Here is a 20079-nt window from a genome sequence, read left to right on the forward strand (position 1 = left end):
TGGGATGCGGATTATTGAGCAACAAGTGGAACCGGGGAGGAGCAGTACATACACGCGTCAGGATGGCAGCCAAAAGACCCAACTAGCTGAAGTGCAATCCTGACCGCCTTTTTTTTTTTAGTATTGTATTTCCTCCCTTCTTTTTTCCGCCTCTTTGCTATTCCTACGCCTGTTCTTTCCCCCCCCCCCCACTTTTCTTTCTTTCTTTTTTCTTTGTTTCTTTCTTTGTTTCCCCCTCCCAGGCAGATTCCCGGCAAAGTGAGAGCGCGAACGTGAGAATGCCTTGACCCCTTTCCTTGGTCAGGAGAGAAGAGCTTCGCCCCAGTTTAGGTGGGGCTTGGATTTCTTACAACGAGAATCATTCCTCCTCCTCCTGCTGCTGCTGCTGCGGCAGAAAGTTCCCCTCCCTTTCCTTCCTGGGAAAAAAAAAGGAAAGCAAATGACCAAACATACAAATATATATTTATATATATACATATATAAATCGCCATGAAATCTCGCCTGTAGGCCAAGGCAACCGGGGGCACTTCTTGGGCGGAGGGAATCCCCCTCCCGCGTGCAGCGGAGGCGGCGGCGGCGGCGGCCTCAGTCCTCTTTTCCACCGTAGGCATTCGAAGTAGGGCATGAGCCCCTTCGCCGGGCGCGTTTGGCGATGGATTCCCACACCGCCAAATACCTGGGCTGCTTTTTCTGGGCGCTGGTCGTCTGTCTGCCGCTGGCCCAAGGTAAGAAGGGAGTCCCGGGATGGCTTGAAGCGCTCCCGCCCGCGCCCGTCTTGGCTTCTGCGGGGTTCGGGAAGGTATGTTGCTGGGCGAATGGGCGCTCGCTAGGATTGAGCAGCTGGAAGGGCTTCAGAGCCGCAAAAGGGTTTGTAGCCGGTTTAAACCCTGCTCCCCTCGGAAGTAAGCCCCGAGGGTTTCACGTGACGTTTCCAAAACTGTTTAGAAGAGCCGGGCCGGACCACTTTTCTTCGGTGCGAGGCTCTTTTCAAGAAAATGCGTTTTGCGGACAATTTTGCTCGTCTTCGGATTTTTTTTTTTTTGTTGTTGTTGTTATTATTTGAATGTGCCCTTCGGGTTTGTGAAAGCTCGGGATGGTGGAAAGGGATGTGGCTAACTTATCTGTCCTCAATCCGATGCTCTCGACTTTATAATCCTTCTTATCTACAGCCAGTTTGGCTGTTCTAGAAATGTAGGCTGGTACATCAGTGGGAAAATGTGTGTGTGTGTGTGTTCAGGTGAGAGAGAGAGAGAGAGAGAGATGGATAGATAGATAGATAGATAGATAGATAGATAGATAGATAGATAGGAGAGAGGGAGGGAGAGAGGGAGGGAGGAGAGAAAGCTATTTTAAACTGTTTATTTCCTTTGTTATAGGGTAACAGTTTTAGACATCAATAATAAGCTTGTTTTAGATAATGACTTTTTTTAAATTTTTCAACCCTTTTTAGGAACTGAAAAGGAGTTAGGAATTTAATGTGTTCAGGTCGGTTAATTAATGCAATGAGTCCCAGCTGCAAAGATATGACAAACTTTCTGTGACATTTATTTTCATTTTAACTTAGAACCAGAAATGCCCTTATCTTTTCTTACACTGAAGTACACTTGCTTGTGTTTTTTTCCAATGTATCTGAGTTTCAATCATTTGTATTTTTCACCTCCTATAATGGACATCATCAGTGAGAAATTGATAAATATGAAACCGCCAAATGTGATTTTTCTTTGAATCATGTTGTGTGAAACATATATGTACACATCTGATAGACTGAAACCTTGCACATTAAGTCTAGCTTGCTTAAGCATGATCTATGAATTCAATGAGAATTTAACTTTTATGGACTACCTACCACAATTATCATTTATTTATTGCAATTTATATGCTCCTTGGCCCAGCCAGATTCCAAATGAATTAAAGCTATCAATAGCACTGCCTGTTTCTCCAACAATACGGCCTCCCCCAATAGGAAGTCCCAGCATGTTTTATAGGCATGAAATGAAATTAAGCCCCTCCCCCAAATTAAGGCCTATATTAAAACATGCACAATGGGGAGAGGGGGCTTGCCGTTAGGAAGTACTTTTGTTGCAGACCCGGATATGGTGCTGCCTGTGTTGACCCCGATATGAAGTGCCCCACCAACACTGAGGTCAACATCCAAGCCGTCGCTGCTGCCCCACCCCAAGATGCAAGGGGGGGGTGAATTAAGTCACCCCCAAAAGACGGCCTAGCCATTTTGGGGGGGCTCAAAAAAAAAAAGACCTGGCCTTATTATATGAGAAACACGGTAATGTACATTCTGATTTGTAGATTTTATTTTTTTTTTACAAAATTTGACAAAAAAAAGAGAGGATGTTCAATTCTGTTATAGATCTCGCACAAAATCACATGTGAATGTCAGGTAAAATCATAGAATTCTGCAGTCATGGCACCCAGTTTATCATGTCAGTTCATAAGTTATCCTAGGTCTTTAAAGGTCTCGTCCTTTGAATCAATTATATGTTCTATGCGCTAATAATGTTAGTTGATGTTCTAGTTTTAATTAGATATGCCGTGGCAATATCAAACAGCTACATCTTGTATAATTTTTTTAGAAGTCCTATTGAGTGCAATACAGTTCAAGATCAATTAAGGTTATTCTCTGAAATTCATTGAGGGCCATTCACAGAAATACAGTGTGCAGGATTGCCTTTTTCACCCTGTTCTGAGAGAACTAAATTGTTGTAGGAGTTATATTCTATCATTGTGGCAATATAATGAACTTCTAACTCCTATGCTTATTTATTTTGCTTTTCTCAATTATTTAATATCAAACTGAGGAATATTGGGTTTATTTAATATTGGTGTTGTGGCTTAAACCAAAAGTCAAATCATTTTGGAGTTAGTAGTGCCTTTTCTTTGATCTTTGTACTTTCAACTGAAAGCATATAAACAAGAATTCAGGTGTGAAGTGAGCTGAGATTCATCCCACAAGGATTATTTAGTATGACTTTAAATGGCACATTCATGTTCATGGCTGAAAAGTTTATAGTCTATTGTACAATTCTAATAGGAAGACAGACTCTAGCAGTATGAAGCACAATTGGTCAGAATTTGTGCCATTCAATATCATTTCCTCTTGCCCCTAATTCCTTCTCCCAACAGTTGTACTGTAATTGTTGATTTGGCTCCATAAGAAAGCGTATTCACAGTCGAAACATCAAAAAGGGAGAATTTAAAAATACAAAGTAACTACAGGTTTTTAAATTATGTCTACATTTTTCAGTGAAACATTGTATTGCTAAGGCTGAATAGGCACTGTCCTGTGATGCCAAATTTTAGGGATACCCAAAATGAAATATATATATATATATATATATATATATATATATATATATATATATAGCATAATAAAATAAAATATATATATATATAATAATAAAATATATATATATAGATAATAAAATAAAATATATATATTATATATATATATATAGCATAATAAAAAGTAAAAAGCAGTAACCATGTATTCTGTGAATTTGCATGCCCACTCACTGGGTCAATAAAATATTGCAGAATTGTTGCAGTATGACAACTATGAGTGCTGATGTAATTAAAATTATTTACTTAGGGTGAAAATGTCTGATAAAAGGAAAAAAAAGTCATTTAGGGCTGAAAATTGTAACTATAACGCTCAAAAATGTTAAGGAAAAAAGAAACAACAGGGCACTTTTTAAAAATTCCTAACAAAACCAGAAAATGAGCCAAACTATACAGGGCTAAAATCCCAGAATGTCTAGAGTGTATTGCTAACAGACTATTGTGTTGATAAGTTTATTATTCTAAAGTCATTGCAAACATGTTTGCAAGAATTTCTGAAACGTTACATAGCAATTCCTTTTTTTTTTTTTTAGGAGCTGATTGCCAACCCGGTTGTCATCCAGTGAATGGATTTTGTGAAGTTTCTAGTGAATGCAGGTAAGTTAATTGGCAGCACGTTTGCCAGAGGAAAAAAAACAAGGGACACATATTATTTAATTAAGCACTATTGCTACTTTACGATTTTTTAAAGAATCATTTATGTAAAATGCAATTCAGTGCCAAATATTTTAATCAGAGTGTTCTTCATACTTGACTTAAACTCTTAGCAATCATTTTAAAGAACAACAATATACAACAGCCATTCAAGGGGAAAAAAAAGGTTTCTCAAACCAGCAGAACAAAAAAGAATGGGCAGATCAAAGATTTCCTCTGAAATTTGCTCCAGAAGAATGAGAGGCCTCTTGGATGCATTATGATATGGAGGAAAGGGAAGTCTGCTCAACAATAATAGATATACAGGGAAAAAAACTGATTTAGTTTTTCTTATTCACTATTAGACTTAAATTCTTATTAGACTCAAATTTCTTATTCACTTATTAGACCATTCACTCACACATCAATGCATATCTTTTCAACTCAAGTCTTCCTAGGCAGTCCATATTTGAGATCCAAAAGAATCAAGACAGGACACTACATAGACATACGATGAGTTTGATGGCTTCCGAAAAATATGATTCGTATGCATTTTCATTGTTTCTAACTAGGCCTGACCAATTTTCAATTCAGAATAGAGTTGGAAGGGATCTTGGAAGTTTTCTGTTCCAACCCGCTGCTCAAGCAGGAGATCTATACCATTTTAGACAAGTGGCAGTTCAGTATCTTCTTAAAAACTAGTGATGAAGCACCCACAATTTCTGGAGGCAAGCAAATTGTTCTCACTGTTAGGAAGTTTCTCTTGAATTCCAGGTTGTTTCTCTTCTTGATTAGTTTCCATCCATTGTTTCTTATCTTTCCATCTGGTGCTTTGGGAAACATTTTGACCGCCTCTTCTTTGTGGCAGCCCCTCAAATACTGGAATACTGCTATCGTGTCATCCCAATCCTTTTCTCTAGACCACCATACCCAGTTGTTGCAATCATTCTTTATATGTTTTAGGCTCCAGGCCTTTCATCCTTCTAGTTACTCTTCTCTGCACTTCCAAAGTCTCAACATCTTTTTTGTAATGTGGTGACCAAAACTGGATGCGGTATTCCAGGTGAGGTCTTACTAAGGTTTTATAAAGCAAAATTTTAATGGATCAGTCATTAAACACTTAGCTAATCTTTCTTGGACCTTTTCTCATTCTTTTTTTTAAAATAACGTTTATTTTTAAACACAAACATACACACACAAAAACATAAAAACATACAATCCTCTTCCATTTTATATACATACAGTGTGTCAGTTGGTTACGTATCTTTTGTGCTATACTTTTGTAGTCATTTACTCACAATTTATATCAGTCTTCACATTGTCAAACTAACATATGTTTATATATTTATCAGTTATTAATCATCTATGACTAAACCATTTATTCCATCATTTTATATGTGATGTTCCAAGTTTTATCTTAAAATTTATGTTATACTTTCAACCAGTGGTTATATATATCTATATTATGTTTTATATCAATTTATTAGATTTCTATCACAAAATTATCTAGTCTTTTATATTACCATGCCTTTTTATCCAACCATTGATAAAACAAATCCCATATCATATAAAATTGCTTGTTCTCTAATTTCAAATGTCAGTTTACTCATTTCAGCACAGTCCATATATTTTTTTGATGACTTCCTCCTGCATAGGTATTTTGTCATTTTTCCAGTTCTTCGCAAATACAATTCTAGCCGCTGTTAAAACATTTACAATCAAATATTTCAGTTCTTTTCTCATTCTTGATGACACTTTTCTAACTTAGTGACTTAGCCTCATTCAGTTCTTTTAAGAGTTATCTATTTCTCTGGAAACTTAGTTTGTAGTGTCTTCTTTAAAATCTTCAATCTGATATGAATTTATAACATGCTGCATTAAGTTGACATTTTCCTGAGTTACATTTCTGCTTTTTTATCCTGCTATGAGTAAATTTCCCACACTCAATTTTTCATACATGTCCATTCGTGCAAATAAATGGCATAAAACTACTAGCTGTTATATTGTAATATTATATAATAATTGATGTTATGATAGTGGCAATAATATGCTAATACATGATTCATTAATGTGATTATACATAATTCATGTATTTTGCCATTGGTGGTGTTAGTTAGCATCATCTATATTTGATGCATTTATAAATACATACTGAAATAATGCCCATGATACAGTGACAATAATCTGTTCACTGACAAATCTCCCCCACCCCTCATTTATTGGAAAACTTTAACTAAAATACGTGTGTTCAGAGCATTGGACTTTATTTTGGTGCTTATTTTTAAAAGAAAATGGAAAATCATAAAGCTGCTACTTGCCAGCAGATTTCAGCATCAAAATCTTGGGTAACTGTGGGAGATGCAGAAAAGCACTGAGACTGCACATGGCCATGCAGTATGGATTGTCTATGTGATGAAAAGTGTGTTAATGAGGTGATTATCATGGAACTTTTGCTAAGAAAACCATACCAGTATTCTGTAGTTGCTTTTAATCAGAATAAGGAATTTTATTTCCATAACAATCAGAATAAGGAATCTTATTACCATTATTTTATCTACAGTATCTAGTTTCTTAATTATATTTGCCAAAATATCTTATTTAATTTGCTCTCTCATATTGTGATTTTGCTAGATGTCGACCTGGTTGGCAAGGCCCTCTCTGTGATCAGTGTGTTCCTTTCCCTGGCTGTTTGCACGGGACATGTGTGAAGCCAGGCCAGTGCATGTGTGAAGAAGGATGGATTGGTAGCCGCTGTGACACAGGTTTGGGGATAATTTCCTTTTCTGTTAAATGAACATCCTAATGAAAACAGTTGGAGCTCCATCTGGTGTTGGAGATATCCTATTTATTTATTTAACATATTGCTATGTTGCAACAAACCTTGGTTAATATAGAAAAAGATACCATATAAAACATACCCATTTAAAATACACACACACACACACACACAATGGCACTATAATAATAAAAAGGAGATGGAATGGTAGATTCTTGGTGCTTTCTGAACTTGGTTGTTTTCTTGCAGAGTTTCTAGCAAGAAGTTACTCGACAATGTATGTACCCTGCGTGTAAAAGCACCTGGCTTCAATTCTTGCTAAATTTAGTTTAGAAAGAGTCAAAGATAAAATTGCTCATACTTGCTGAAGGCTTGATGAAGTGACTGGAGGAACATCTGCAAGATCATCTCCAATTCATTTTATTTTATGGATACTAATAAATACAGTCTCCTCTTATGTAAGCTTTGATACTTATGGGCTGGATCTCTGCCCTTCCTAGCTTGTTTGACCTGCCAAAGAAGGGGCTAGGAAGCTGGATGCCTCTATGAAGGGGAAGGTAGTGTCAGGCATCTTGAAGGAGAAGGTAATATACCCTCCTCTAAAGTGGCCCCCTAACTATATAGCTCAACTTATTATCCTCCATCTTCAAAACATGATTAGGTCCCAGTTGCAGTGATACTAGGAAGAAGTGGTTTATCTGAATCCTTGTCAGTCATTTCAGGGTTTGGCATGGGGCAAAAACTTCTTGTATAGTACTTATGATCTCCAATAGGCTCTAGATTAAAGAACATCAGTCATGTTTTTGGGGAATGTATGTGAGGGCTGGAACTCAGAAATAATATTTTATTAGAGATTATATTCCTTCCTAATGAAGCAGTTCAAATCAGTAGTGATGGAGAAGAGAAATCAAGATCTTGGCCAGTACAATATAAAAATCCAGGGATTGGTCCTCTACCTTATCTTATCTAGCATTAGAAGAGGTCATATATCAGTTCAGAATCAGAAATCATCAGTAGGCTAACAATTCCCAGTTATACATCTCTGTCCTCTGCCAGGCAGGAAATTTAGTGGCCAAGCTGTCAAACCAGTTCACACAGCAAGGGGGAATGGCTATTCACTCTAGAACCATATGGCTGCAACTTTGGCTGTGGGTATCTGTGCTATCCTTAAAAGAGCAGGAACAAAAGGATCCATTCCTGTGTTTTGTGCATTGTGTTGTTATGATGTAGGCTTTACTTTTCCAGATTTGTTCTGGAGTATTGCATGAAAATATGCAAGGGAAGTAATTCAAATTGTGACATACATTTTGTCACTTGCCCTTCTCCCACTCCCCCAGATCTCTGTCTAGGGATCCTTTTGTATCCATAGATCCTCCTGGAAGTTGTATCCAGGAGAGATTGTGTCCAATTTTGGCAGGTCTGCCCTCATTCCCTTGTGACTGAAGTATCAGCATCTTACATTGCCTTTGAAGGCTATTTGGAGGAACGATAATTGGGATAGGCCAAAAGCTGATTCAGCAAAATAATTTTGGTCACTCCAACTGGGTAGCTGTAAGTTTCCAAGTACAATTCAAAGTGTTGATTATTATAAAGTTTTTGATGTTTGGATACTAGGGATTTTCATGATTGCTTGCTCCAAGGAACCAGGAAATCTTTTAATGATTTTAATATTCTGGTGTTTTATTGTTTTATGTATACAAACTACCCAGTCTTATTATTGGAGCGCCACAGAAATCACAACATATAAATAAGATATTTAGTTCAGATTCTAAAGAGCTGTTTTAATGGGATAAAACAGAATATTTCTGATTTTGTATATTTTCCTTTCATGTAAATAGGCAAACATTAGTTATTGTTAGAGAAAGATCATCATGATCATAAGAAAAATATGTTTCTCTTTTTTTCTGTTTTAACACAGTTGTTCATCCTTGTTCTTCCAAGCCTTGTTCAAATTACTCAAAGAATTGCGTTGAGACTGGAAATGGTGGATACACTTGCTTGTGCGCTCAAGGCTATATGGGAAAAAACTGTCACATGAAAAGGGGACCCTGTATTGTTAATGGGTAAATATGGATCATGTTTGTTGATTTACACTTGACTTTGGTAACTAATACAATCTTCTTCAGTTTGACAATTTCCAGGTGTATTGGCATGGCAGCTGCAGGAATTCTCAGTGAAAATTATTGAAAGGAATTCTCAAGATCACAGCCCCTCAATGTCTGTCTTTTTATTTCTGTGCCTGCTCTCTGCTCTTGTAAAATGGAAACTGGGAAAGAATGTAACTTGTACATGGGAAAGCAAATTCATGATTTAGATAAGTTTGGTATATTCATTTGTTTTTGTGCTACTCATCAGCCCTACTCACTTTTGGCTAGCAGATAAAAAAGCAAAAATCTAAAGAAGGAGATTTGGCCTTTTGCCATTAAAACGAGACTGTTTTGCTACAAATGTTTTACAAAAGCAGTAAAACAAATTAATACGTCACGTGCACACACACAGAACCGGTAGGGAAAAATTTGGAAACCCATCACTGGATCATATACTAGGTTTTTGTGGTATTTAAGTACAAGTATCAGAGACTTAATACCTGACTTGCTTTCAAAGGAAGAGATTTGGTTTCCAGAATCATGGTCTGAATTTTGTAGATAGGTTTCTGGCACAAGATGGGATGTATCTTGCAGGACCTAATAAAAATATGTTGATCAGGAAGACTTTAAATACAACCTAATGAGTGGTGAAAATGCAATAAGACCTCATAAAGACTTGTGCACTGTAGAAGTTGTTGAAATGAGATTCTGAAAGCACACCAAAAAAAAAAAATCAGAATATTGGCTCAGAAAATTTATGACTTTCATTAGTTATAAACTAATATTAAGACCATGGGAAATAAGATGAGTCTGAGTTCTTGGTATAAAATAATTTAATAAATATGGCAGATATATGGTATGATAATTCTCTTGGAATGCAGTAACTGAAGGATACAATTTCTTCAAAAAGGAACAAAAGCAGAGAAAAGGAAGAAGAGAACTACTGTATTTAAAAAAGATTTGTTCAGAATGAATGGACTTTGCAATACTATAGAACAGTGGTCACCAATCAGTGGGCCAGGGAGCACTGATGGTCCACAAGAAAATTTTGGTGGTCCGCAGAGAAATGTCACCCCCAAAGCACCCCCCAAAGCACCCCCCAAAGCAGTTAATCCAGGCTGCACAGGAACACAAGGCTGCAGCGCCCACAGGAACACAAGGCTTGCGTTGCAAACAACACGAGGTAGTGAGGGGAGGGGGGGGGAAGGGCAGGGGGAAACTTGCATGAAGCCAAAAGTCTCTCTCTCCCCCCTCCCCCGAGAACAGAGCTGGAGACTGTATCCTGCAATCCAAAATAAAGAATGATCGATCGGTAGGAAAACGGGGTGGGGAATTTTCCTGCAGAATTTTTGGGGGATTTTCTCAGGGTGTCTGCTGCTTTCTGCAAGCCACTGTCAGTCAAAATTCATATTAGTGGTCCACAGGATTTAAAATTATGAGTTTGGAGGTCCAAAAGGTTGGTGACCCCTGCTATAGAATACATCTGGGTTAAAGTAAATGAATAAATAAAAGCAATAAACCATTGTCTACTCTATTGTCTACGCCCAACCAGGAAGAAGATATGGCTGAAGCCTTTCCAAAGCAAATTGCAGCTTTTCCAAAGAGTTGCCAGTGATCCCAGGCAGTTAAATGTCAACCCCTTTTCACAACAGTGAAGCAGTGGCCTTTGTGGACCTGGATTCATCTAGGGCCTACATCTTACTTTGAGTTTGCTATGTTGTCTGTAGTCTAACACTCAGAACAATTCAAATGGATTGAGTTTGAAATGTTCTAGTAAAACACTTCTAGTGGTGGTATTTTGCCCCAAACTTAAAACATTTCATTTTATGCGTATGAGTTCTTTTAAAGAAAAAAAAAGGAAGGGAGAAATGCAAGGAAGCAGAACTGTTATTGACGTGAATTATAAATCAGCGGTCCCCAACTTTTCTTACTTGGCAGCCTGGTGGGTGGAAGAGGGGATGGTTTAGTGTGAGCTCTAGGCATGCATATGCGCAGCTCCATTTGCACAAGTGGTGGCCCACAAGTGGAGCTCTGCACGCATGCTTACACTCACCTACCACTTGCGTGGTCCAGTTCTGAACAAGTGAGCTGCAGCCCGGCTGTTGGGGACCCCTGTTATAAGTGATCACCTTTTGTTCATCTATTTCTTTTTCCTCTTCTTTTGAACTGCAGCTCACCTTGTCAAAATGGAGGAAGTTGTTTGGACGATGATGGGTTTGCACCTTACGCGTCTTGTGTGTGCTCTCCAGGATTTACTGGACAGTTTTGTGAGCTTGACATTGATGACTGTGAACCAAACCCATGTGAAAATGGAGGCACGTGCACAGATATTGGCAAGAGCTTCCACTGCTCTTGTCCGATTGGCTATGGAGGTGTGCTGTGCCGTAACCGCATCCCAGCTTGCGATAGTAGCCCTTGTGAAAATGGTGGGACATGTCATGGACACCGTGGCAGAGGCTTCATGTGTATTTGCAAACCATACTTCGCTGGGCCCACCTGTAGTTTTTCCACTAGAAACACAAGCGTGAATGCGGTGATTAAACAAAGACAGAATCAGAATCGCCACCTGCATTTGAGAGGGCACCTTAAATCAGCTCAGCTGCAAGAGAAGGAAATACTGACCATAAAAGAGACAATTGAAAACAGGCAGTCCTTGCTCACTAAGAGTCAGGTGATCTGCTTCATGGTCCTAAGCTTTCTTACATGTCTTGTTGTTTTGGGTACAACTGGGATTATATTTTTTTCTAAATTTGAAGTATGGCTATCCAATGCCAGATACAGCCATTTACTGCACAAGGAGAGGGATTGCTTTCTAAAAGCAAATGATGATGAAAATGTTTCTGTGAATATAATATTTCCTGAGAAGATTAATCAGGGTAATGAATAGTCTGTGTATCTCAATCCTTTTATTTAGCAAGGACACCTCAAGCTCCATATGTGTCAGAGAGATAGGTCCATTTTTATTTTTACCTGTGACAAAAATTTGGGCTTTGGACCAGTTGACAAAGAAGAAAGATGCTCCGCTTTTGCCAGAGAAATACTCATTTCCCAAGCATGTTTTCTAGTTAAATTGTTTTGTGAACCAGGGCTGCATAAACTTTTGGGGACTGAAAGCTATATTTAGCCCTTGAGTGGAAAGCTAGGAATGCAAAACAGAAGAGCCTGGCCTACTTTGAAAAAAATAATGTAAGTTTTAGTTTATTTAGTTAATTAATCATAATTAGTCCTCATGTATTTAATATCTTTTCCATTCTCTAACATTTTAAATTCAGCAGCAACTTCTTTTTAGGGGCTCTGAAGATCACACCAGGGCTCTGAAGAAAGGAATATTATGTGCCAATGCTTACAAACCTATTACACTTAATTTAGGTTGTAATCCTATATTATATACTGAAAGTAAGTTCCAATATACTTTGTGGGGTTTGCTTCTGACAGACACATGCACCATTGAATGACTGTTATTGTAAATAAAAAGTCAATACAATATTCTTAATTAAGATAGCTATTGCCATATTATGTGCTATGTTTGGCAACTGTGATATTTCTGAATGAATTTCTAATGCTTATTTTGAATAAATAGTTATTAAGGGCTACCTGTAAGAGTAATTGTTTTCTTTTGATAATTCTCATTTATACATTTTCCTCAATCTGGGCACAATATTTTCCAGTTCAAACAGTGAGAAAATAATGTCCATATCCTCAGACATATGGCTAGGAGTTTTTGATAAATCAAAGCAATGTTTCTCAACTCTGACAATTCTAAAATGGATAGATTTCAACTCCCAGAATTTCCCAGCCAGCCTTGTTGGCTAAGGAATTCTGGGAGTTGAAGTCCGCACGTCTTGAACGTTAACATTCTATTGACCTCAGTGGTCAACCAGTAGCCAACCTCAGGTTAATTAGATGTTGAATTCAAAGCTGATATCTCTTCGATTATTGTTCCCTGGCAGGTGATTATTCAGTAGCATACTACTCTCCAAATAAAAAGATGCAATGACCAGTAATGATAAAACTACATATATATGGTACTTTCAAAGTTATCCCACTACATCCCCTGCAATAAAACCATGGCCCAGTAGTTAGTGCATGAGTTTGGGTCTATGCTCAACTATATATCTGGACAGGTGAATCTAGGTCATAGCTATTTTGTCATCCAAGGTATCTCACAAAGTTGTTACTGAGGTAAAAAATGAAGTTAATCCCCATGTACTTAAGGTCTGAGGTAAAGTGGGACAAAATAAAGTAAAACTAAGCTAAATAGATCAGTGTGATTACCCTCCATGGATGCGATGAAGAAACAATGGTGAAGGAAGAATGGATTTTTAAAGGCAAATTAGCTGGTTCAGAGCAGAGGTGAGGTAATAAAATGGGATACTTAAATCTCTTAGCATTGGTGCATTTGAGGAATAAGAGAACTGTTAGTTGGATTTCCCCGAAATTTAGTCGCTTAGTGATTTTTACTTGCCATCAAGATATAGAAGGACCCAACATGCTACACGATCATAGTCCTTACTGAATTCATGGGGAGATTTATGTATGCTGAAATCTATAACAAAACTAGGACACTTTTAAGATCAGTATGTTTGAAAACAAAAGTCTACTGTACTTCATCAGATGCAATTATTTTTGCTGCAATAAAAATAGATTTGAATTAATTTACCCTATTATCAATGATAATAACAATAATGGTGATAAAATGTATATGTCACCTGACTCCCAACAATTCTGTGTCAATGTTTTAAATATCTGAATGTGAATGGCTTTTAACAGTAGATGTCAGATAACATAAAACCAATCTGGACTGGGATTCTGACAGAGAGATAAGTAAAAAGTCTTCAAATCTTTGTGTTTGCATGATACTAAACTATAGTCGCTAACTGAGAGTAAAGAATTAAGGCCTCACTTACCCCTGTCAAAATCCTTTTTTAAACTGAAATAAATCTTCTCTTGCCTTTTGAAAGCCATTCCCATAAATTGTAATTGCACAAAAAATATTCTATTGTATTTAGATTAGTTTCATATGGCCTTTTGCCATATTAATGGTCACCATCTCTCTCCCTCCCTCTCTCCCTCTCTTTTCTTCCCCGTTCCCCTCTCTCTCCCACCCTCCCTCCAATGGACATATATTGGTTCCTGAAATTCTGTGTGTTATGGGGTGGGGTAATGGTGGTGGATATGGAAGAAATAAATCAACACAAAAGATCCCTCTAAGCTGTTCTGTTTATACACATGTGAAGTTCTGACCATATATCTCACAAAATTTATGCTTCTTCATTCTATATATTTCAAAAATGAGTTTTTAATTCAGACAGTGATGACATCCAATTCAAGAGGATAGTCTGGAGAAGTAATTATATGGAATGGGGAAACTGCCAGTGCATTATTGCATATGTCTAAAATGTTCAACCCCCCAAAATAGTATTTCAATCTACATGTAGATTAAAGCCCAGAATTTCACTCTGGTTGTAGAGAATAAAGCTGCCAACAATCCATATTGTCAAAACAAATACTCTTAGAATGCAACATTGGGCAGGAATATTTCCATAATGCAGTATAAAACTGAAGACCCTTAATTATCTTTGGCCCAACAAAAGTTTGTATTCAAGTTACATGTATTAAAATGTTTATTAAATATGGAAAATATATTATGTTTCAGAGTTCTGAATTATATGAGATGACAGTTGGCCATCTCACCCTCCCTAAATCCTTTTAGACAACATATATAGTTAAAACAAGAAATTTATATCTGTATAATCAAGGAAGGGGTTAGGCCAGGGGTGAGCCTAAACTGCGAACAACCACAGGATGTAAACCACTGTTAGTCTCTTAGCACCCATTTGGGAATCTCTAGATGATTTCCGAAGTACGACTAGAGCAACTGGAATCAATATTTCAAGGTGATGGTGAACATAGCAAAGCCTTGAAGCTTCATTTTAGTTTGTAATCCTTTTACCTTAGTGATATTTGTGGGGACAGGTCAAAACAAGCAAGATGGTGCATGTGACGTCATGATGCCAGCTCTGCCTCCTTTATATGTACATCAGTGTTGCATGTATATCTAAAAGAGGTGAGTCTTGCATGTTATGTTTCATCTGTCATCTTGCCTAGTGCAGCCTCCCCCATACTGTATGCACTTCAAAACATGTTGTCATTACCCTCAAACCTAAGCAAGCAGGGACCATTGCCTAGTGCTTCAACATCTCGCAGACGACATACAAATCTCCCTGACTTGAATCTATATGCAGCCTTTATTGATTTCAAGGCAGCTTTTGACAATATCTCAAGGGTAAGACTGAGACATTCAGACAAGATCCTCCATAGATAAAAGATTCTTTTTCCTAATTCATAAACCACATGATAAAAACAGCCCTAGAGTAAAATTGGGAGGCAGGCTCTTTATGACTTTATTTAAACTGTCAAGATATATTTTATCACCATTGCTTTTTAACATATATCAACTCTCCAATTTAAACTCTTGAGAGTTTATATCCATGCCCTAAATTAGCCAATAGACATCACCCAATTCTACTCTATGCTGATGATGCAGTTCTTCTCCCTTTGTCCTCTGTGGGCATGAAGTGGGCACTAGGAACTCTACCCCTATTAATATGAGGAACAATTAATCAATATTGATAAATCTAGTTTTATTTTTTTTTCTAGCAAAAGATAAAGACACAGGTGAACAATTGATTCCTATGAATTAAAGCAGATCATTTGTTTTAAATACATGGGCAAAGTATTGCAGGCTTCTAGGAAATTAACAACCCAGGTAGATCCTGCCATTGCTACTGCCGAAAAGAGCAAAGGGGGGCAATAACTAAGTTTTATAGGCAATAAGGGGCAAATTATATTCTAGCACTTTAGAGAAGAAAATGATACCTTGAATGTCCAAATGAAAAATAAAACCAGCACCAAAAATGTAAAATAATGTATGGTAGAAAAGTTCTAAAACTAAAGCTGCACAGTGTAATACAATCAAAGCCATTAATATCTGGGCTGTTTCTATAATACTGTACAAGGTATTTTCATTGACTGGACACTGTGGAATTAGATCACAATATATACTTCTGCATGCTCAACACCTGAAAGAAATTGAAGGCAAGGTGAATAGTAACAAAAGTTGGCAATGGTTTCTGAAAGAATCCATCAAGAAGGTAGCACAAGAACAAGCCCTAACAACAAATGCTAGAAAAACAAAAACTAAAAAAAGGAAACAACTAGAAATGTAGATGATGCAGAGAAAGATGATTCTGTTGAATTTTGCTATAGCAAAATTGCCCAGATTAAAAATGTAATATCATTATATTATATGCAACAAAGAAGAGGACGTCAATCTATACTCCAAAGTAGCAGAAGGCAGGACAAGTTGCAATGGATGGAAACTAATTAAGAAGAGAAATAACCTGGAAATAAGAAATTTCCTGACAGTGAGAACAATTCATCTCACTGGAACATTTTAAGAAGAGATTGGACAACCATTTATCTAAAATGGTATAGGCTCTATTTAACCCTACTATAGGGTTTCTATTGGACTAAAAGACCTTTAAGGTGTCTTCCAACTCTGTTATTATATTATATGGCAAAACGATACATTGGAATTTGTGTAGAAAAAATCAACTTGATGCCCCAAAGTTCATGCAAGTTGACAAACTACTCCAGGCTGATTACTAAAACATTATGGGATTTCCAAATTCAGAAGAAGCAACATCTCGAATACAACACACTAGACATCACAGTAGTGGAACAGAACCAATATGCTATGTGGTTTTAATCTGTCATGGTTAATTTATTTTGAAAATCCAGTTAATAGAATTAATTGAATAAGACATTGTTCGACTAACCATGAATTACCATGCTGAGAAAACTTAACATTTGTGAATAATTGATAAGAAAATGGAATGACTTTCTCAACTATAAATGACAACAAGCAGAACTAATTCCTGTTGGTTAACAAAGTATTTTTTTAACAGGAAATCACAAGCCTATGACTCACAAGAAAGAGTTGACTAAAGCCAATGTAAACTTCATTTAGCATTGGCTAAATGAAAAATGGGGTACATGGGGACTGTGTATGGGGGATCGTTTTGGCTGGCAGAGTGCTGCAGACCATCCAGGCTGAAAACAGGGCACACCACATTTTGGCTGGCAGAGTCATCATGGACATTTGTTATTTCCAGGCCTGCCTCACAGGCCAGATCTAAACACCCCGTGGGCCAGATCCAGACCGCGGGCCTTGAGTTTGACACCCCTGGATTATAAATTGTAAAAATGGAGGTTTTTTTTTAATTGCACAGCCTCCAATTTACTGGCTCCTTCAGATGTAAATACAATAGTTAGCAAACTTAAAAATTAGTTATATAAAGTTGAGCAACCATATTGGGCCAAAAATATAGGGAAAAAAGTATTAATTCTTTTCTAACATTTCAGTTTCTGCAGTCTTCATATTCTTTGTTAATCTTAATTTTTAAAAATGGGTTATTAGTGTCCACTAGATGGCAGAAATGAAACATGGAAAACTTTCCATGAGCCTTCTGTTGAAAGATTTTCTCTCTCTTTTAATGTTCATCATAGAACTAAACAACATCTGTAACTAAAATGTATTTTTAAATGGTGCACAATATCATATAAAACAACATCTTTATGGTGCCAAATTCTTAAGGAGTCCAATTTCTAAAGAGAACTTTTTTTCAGTTTGATAAATTAACAGCTTTTTTGGAGTGAGAGGATAAGAATATTTACTAAGAAGAAACTGCTGAATTCCTGGAAGAAGAAAGTAACACTTTATTCTTCCCTTGATCCCAAGAGGGAAGTCAATAACTTGAGCCTAGAACAATTCACCTTGGAGAGGTGATTTTCTGTCCTTCAAAAATGGGCAACATTTTAGTGGGTTCTGCCCTTGATACGTGGAATATCAAAGGCAACCTGGAGAAGAATGCTTGATTGTGAACCAACATGTTATGGGTTTTTTTTCTGGCAAAAAGTTACTCAAAATTGCAAATGCTAGAGGAGAAATGTACACAACTATTTATATACAATTCTGTACAAAAAGACATGAAAATCAAAAATTAAGAAGAAGAACTGAAGAAACCAGGAGCCAAGACATTTTTCTATTTCAAGTATATTTTATTTATATTGTTTGGCTTCGCATTCATGGTTGTGCCACATCTTCGTGGGTATGGGTCACACAAGATGCTACCACCACACTTCCATGTAGAAAGCAGACTCACACCCATACAGATGATGAGACACGACCACAGACCAGAAGCTGTACCACAGCTACATCACTACCCACTTCAAACCCCTCTGACCCATACATGAAGCGAACGGACGCCCACCATGAAGATGTGGCATGACCACAAACGTGAAGCCAAACAACAGGATCACAGCTCACCAACTCAAATCTCCCAGCAACTAAGACTAACCTGAGCACAACCAAGCCCCCACCTGAACAGAACACACCCCCAGCCAATCAGAACACAGCCAACCCCCCCAACCAATCAGAACACAGCCAACCCCCCCAACCAATCAGAACACACCCCACCCAATCAGAACACAGCCAAACCCCCACCCAATCAAGTCACACCCCACTAGCAGTTAAAAGGAAGAAGCAGCTGCAAGCTCACATTACTCCGAGAAGCACAAAGCCTGAAGATGACGAATGAGATTTGTCGAAACATCGCCAAGATACTTCCAATTTTACTCAGGAGAAAACCCGAATAACCAAAGATCCACATACAAATACCCATGAAAACCTCAAAAAACACACACACACACATTCGTAGATTTTCATGGGTACAGGTATGTAGGTCTAGGTGTGTTTGGGTCTTTTTCCATGTAAGATTAAGAGTTTCTTGGTGACGTTTCAGCGAGGTCCCACTCACCATCCTCAGGCTGGTGCTTTCGGCTTCGTGCCAGTGCAAGCAGTGCAGAGCTGCCATCTCTTTATATATACTGGTGGGGGGCTTGTGTGCTGGACTGATTGGCTCCGCTGCTGCCTGTTGATTGGTTGATGGAGTTGATGTTGGTATAATGAGCTGTGTGATGTCCTTGTGAGTTTTGTTGTGCAGATATCCTGGATCTTGTGCTGTAATCTCCTGGGTCGTTTGTTTTGTAGTGATCTTTTTTCCATTAGCCTCTTGTGTTTTAACAGCTTGGGTAATGAGTTGTGTGATGGCCTTGCGAGTTCTTTTGTTGTGGTATCCTGGGTCCTGCATTGTAATCTCCTGGGTCATTTGTGTTTTGATCTCTTTTCCATTAGCCTCCTGTGTTGTAATGGCTTGGGTAATGAGTTGTGTGATGACCTTGTGAGTTTTATTGCTGTGGTATCCTTGGTCTTGTGCTGTGATATCCTGGGTCATTTGCTGTGTTGCAACTTCTTGAGTTCTTGTGGTATAATTTCCTGAGTTTTCTGATGTGATAGCCTGAGCAGGTGGCCATGATGTAGCGTTCTGGGCTTTAGTCTGGCTTCGAGTTTGGGGTCTGGGTCTGTGTTCTTGGCGTGTGTCTGCTTGTTTGGTTTTGGAGTTGGGGTGTGTGACAGCTGGCGAAGCAGCTGTGGTCTGGTTTCTGGGTGGTGGTTGTCCTTCATTTATATGATGGGCTTGGGCCTGGGTCTGATGAGGGGGTTTGGCAGTGGTGTCCCGTGTTGTTTCAGGTCTGGTGTTGGTTTTCGTGGCTGGGACTCATTTGTTGGTGAGGGCTAGCTTCCAGATGTCTGGTAGGTGGGAGGTGTCATCCTGTCTATTCATGTTATGGGGGTGTTTCTCTATCTTGATTGCTTCCCTGATTATTCTCTTGTTGGAGTGTTCAGTACTGGATATTAATTTGGTTCCTTCAAAATTAATTTCATGTCCTGTGGCTTTAAGGTGCTGGAAGAGGGAGGAAGTATTTTCTTCTCTTCTGACTGTGTTTTCGTGTTCTGTAATACATGCATTTATTCTGCTGTTGGTTTGTCCAATGTATGTGGCTGGGCAATTGATGAATGGTATTTCATAAACTCCTTGGTTTTCTAGCTGGATCTTGTCTTTGGGGTTTCTTAGGATGTTGGCTATTTTTTGGTTAGTGCTGAAGGCTGTCCTGATATTGAGTTTGTGGAGAATTTTGCTGATTTTGTCTGTGGTGCCTTTGATGTAGGGGAGGAGCGCAATACCATTGTCTTGTTCTGTGTCTTGGTTTTTTGGGGGTATCTCTCTTTGGATTAGGTTGGTGATTGTGTTTCTTTGGAGTCCG

General features: G+C 38.0%; 1 protein-coding gene across 1 annotated transcript; it reads left to right on the forward strand.

Moving 5' to 3' along the window:
- Positions 1 to 453: 453 nt before the first annotated feature.
- On the forward strand, positions 454 to 12443 carry DLK1 (delta like non-canonical Notch ligand 1). The gene is made up of 5 exons (XM_026698504.2): positions 454 to 725; positions 3888 to 3951; positions 6619 to 6749; positions 8682 to 8826; positions 11023 to 12443. Exons 1-5 carry the CDS (start codon positions 653 to 655, stop codon positions 11735 to 11737), a joined length of 1128 nt encoding a protein of 375 aa, XP_026554289.1. The 5' UTR covers positions 454 to 652; the 3' UTR covers positions 11738 to 12443.
- Positions 12444 to 20079: the final 7636 nt, after the last annotated feature.

Source organism: Pseudonaja textilis, chromosome 1 (genome assembly GCF_049901715.1).
Source record: "Pseudonaja textilis isolate UNSWEBS1 chromosome 1, rPseTex1.2, whole genome shotgun sequence".
NCBI classification, from domain to species: Eukaryota; Metazoa; Chordata; class Lepidosauria; order Squamata; family Elapidae; genus Pseudonaja; species Pseudonaja textilis.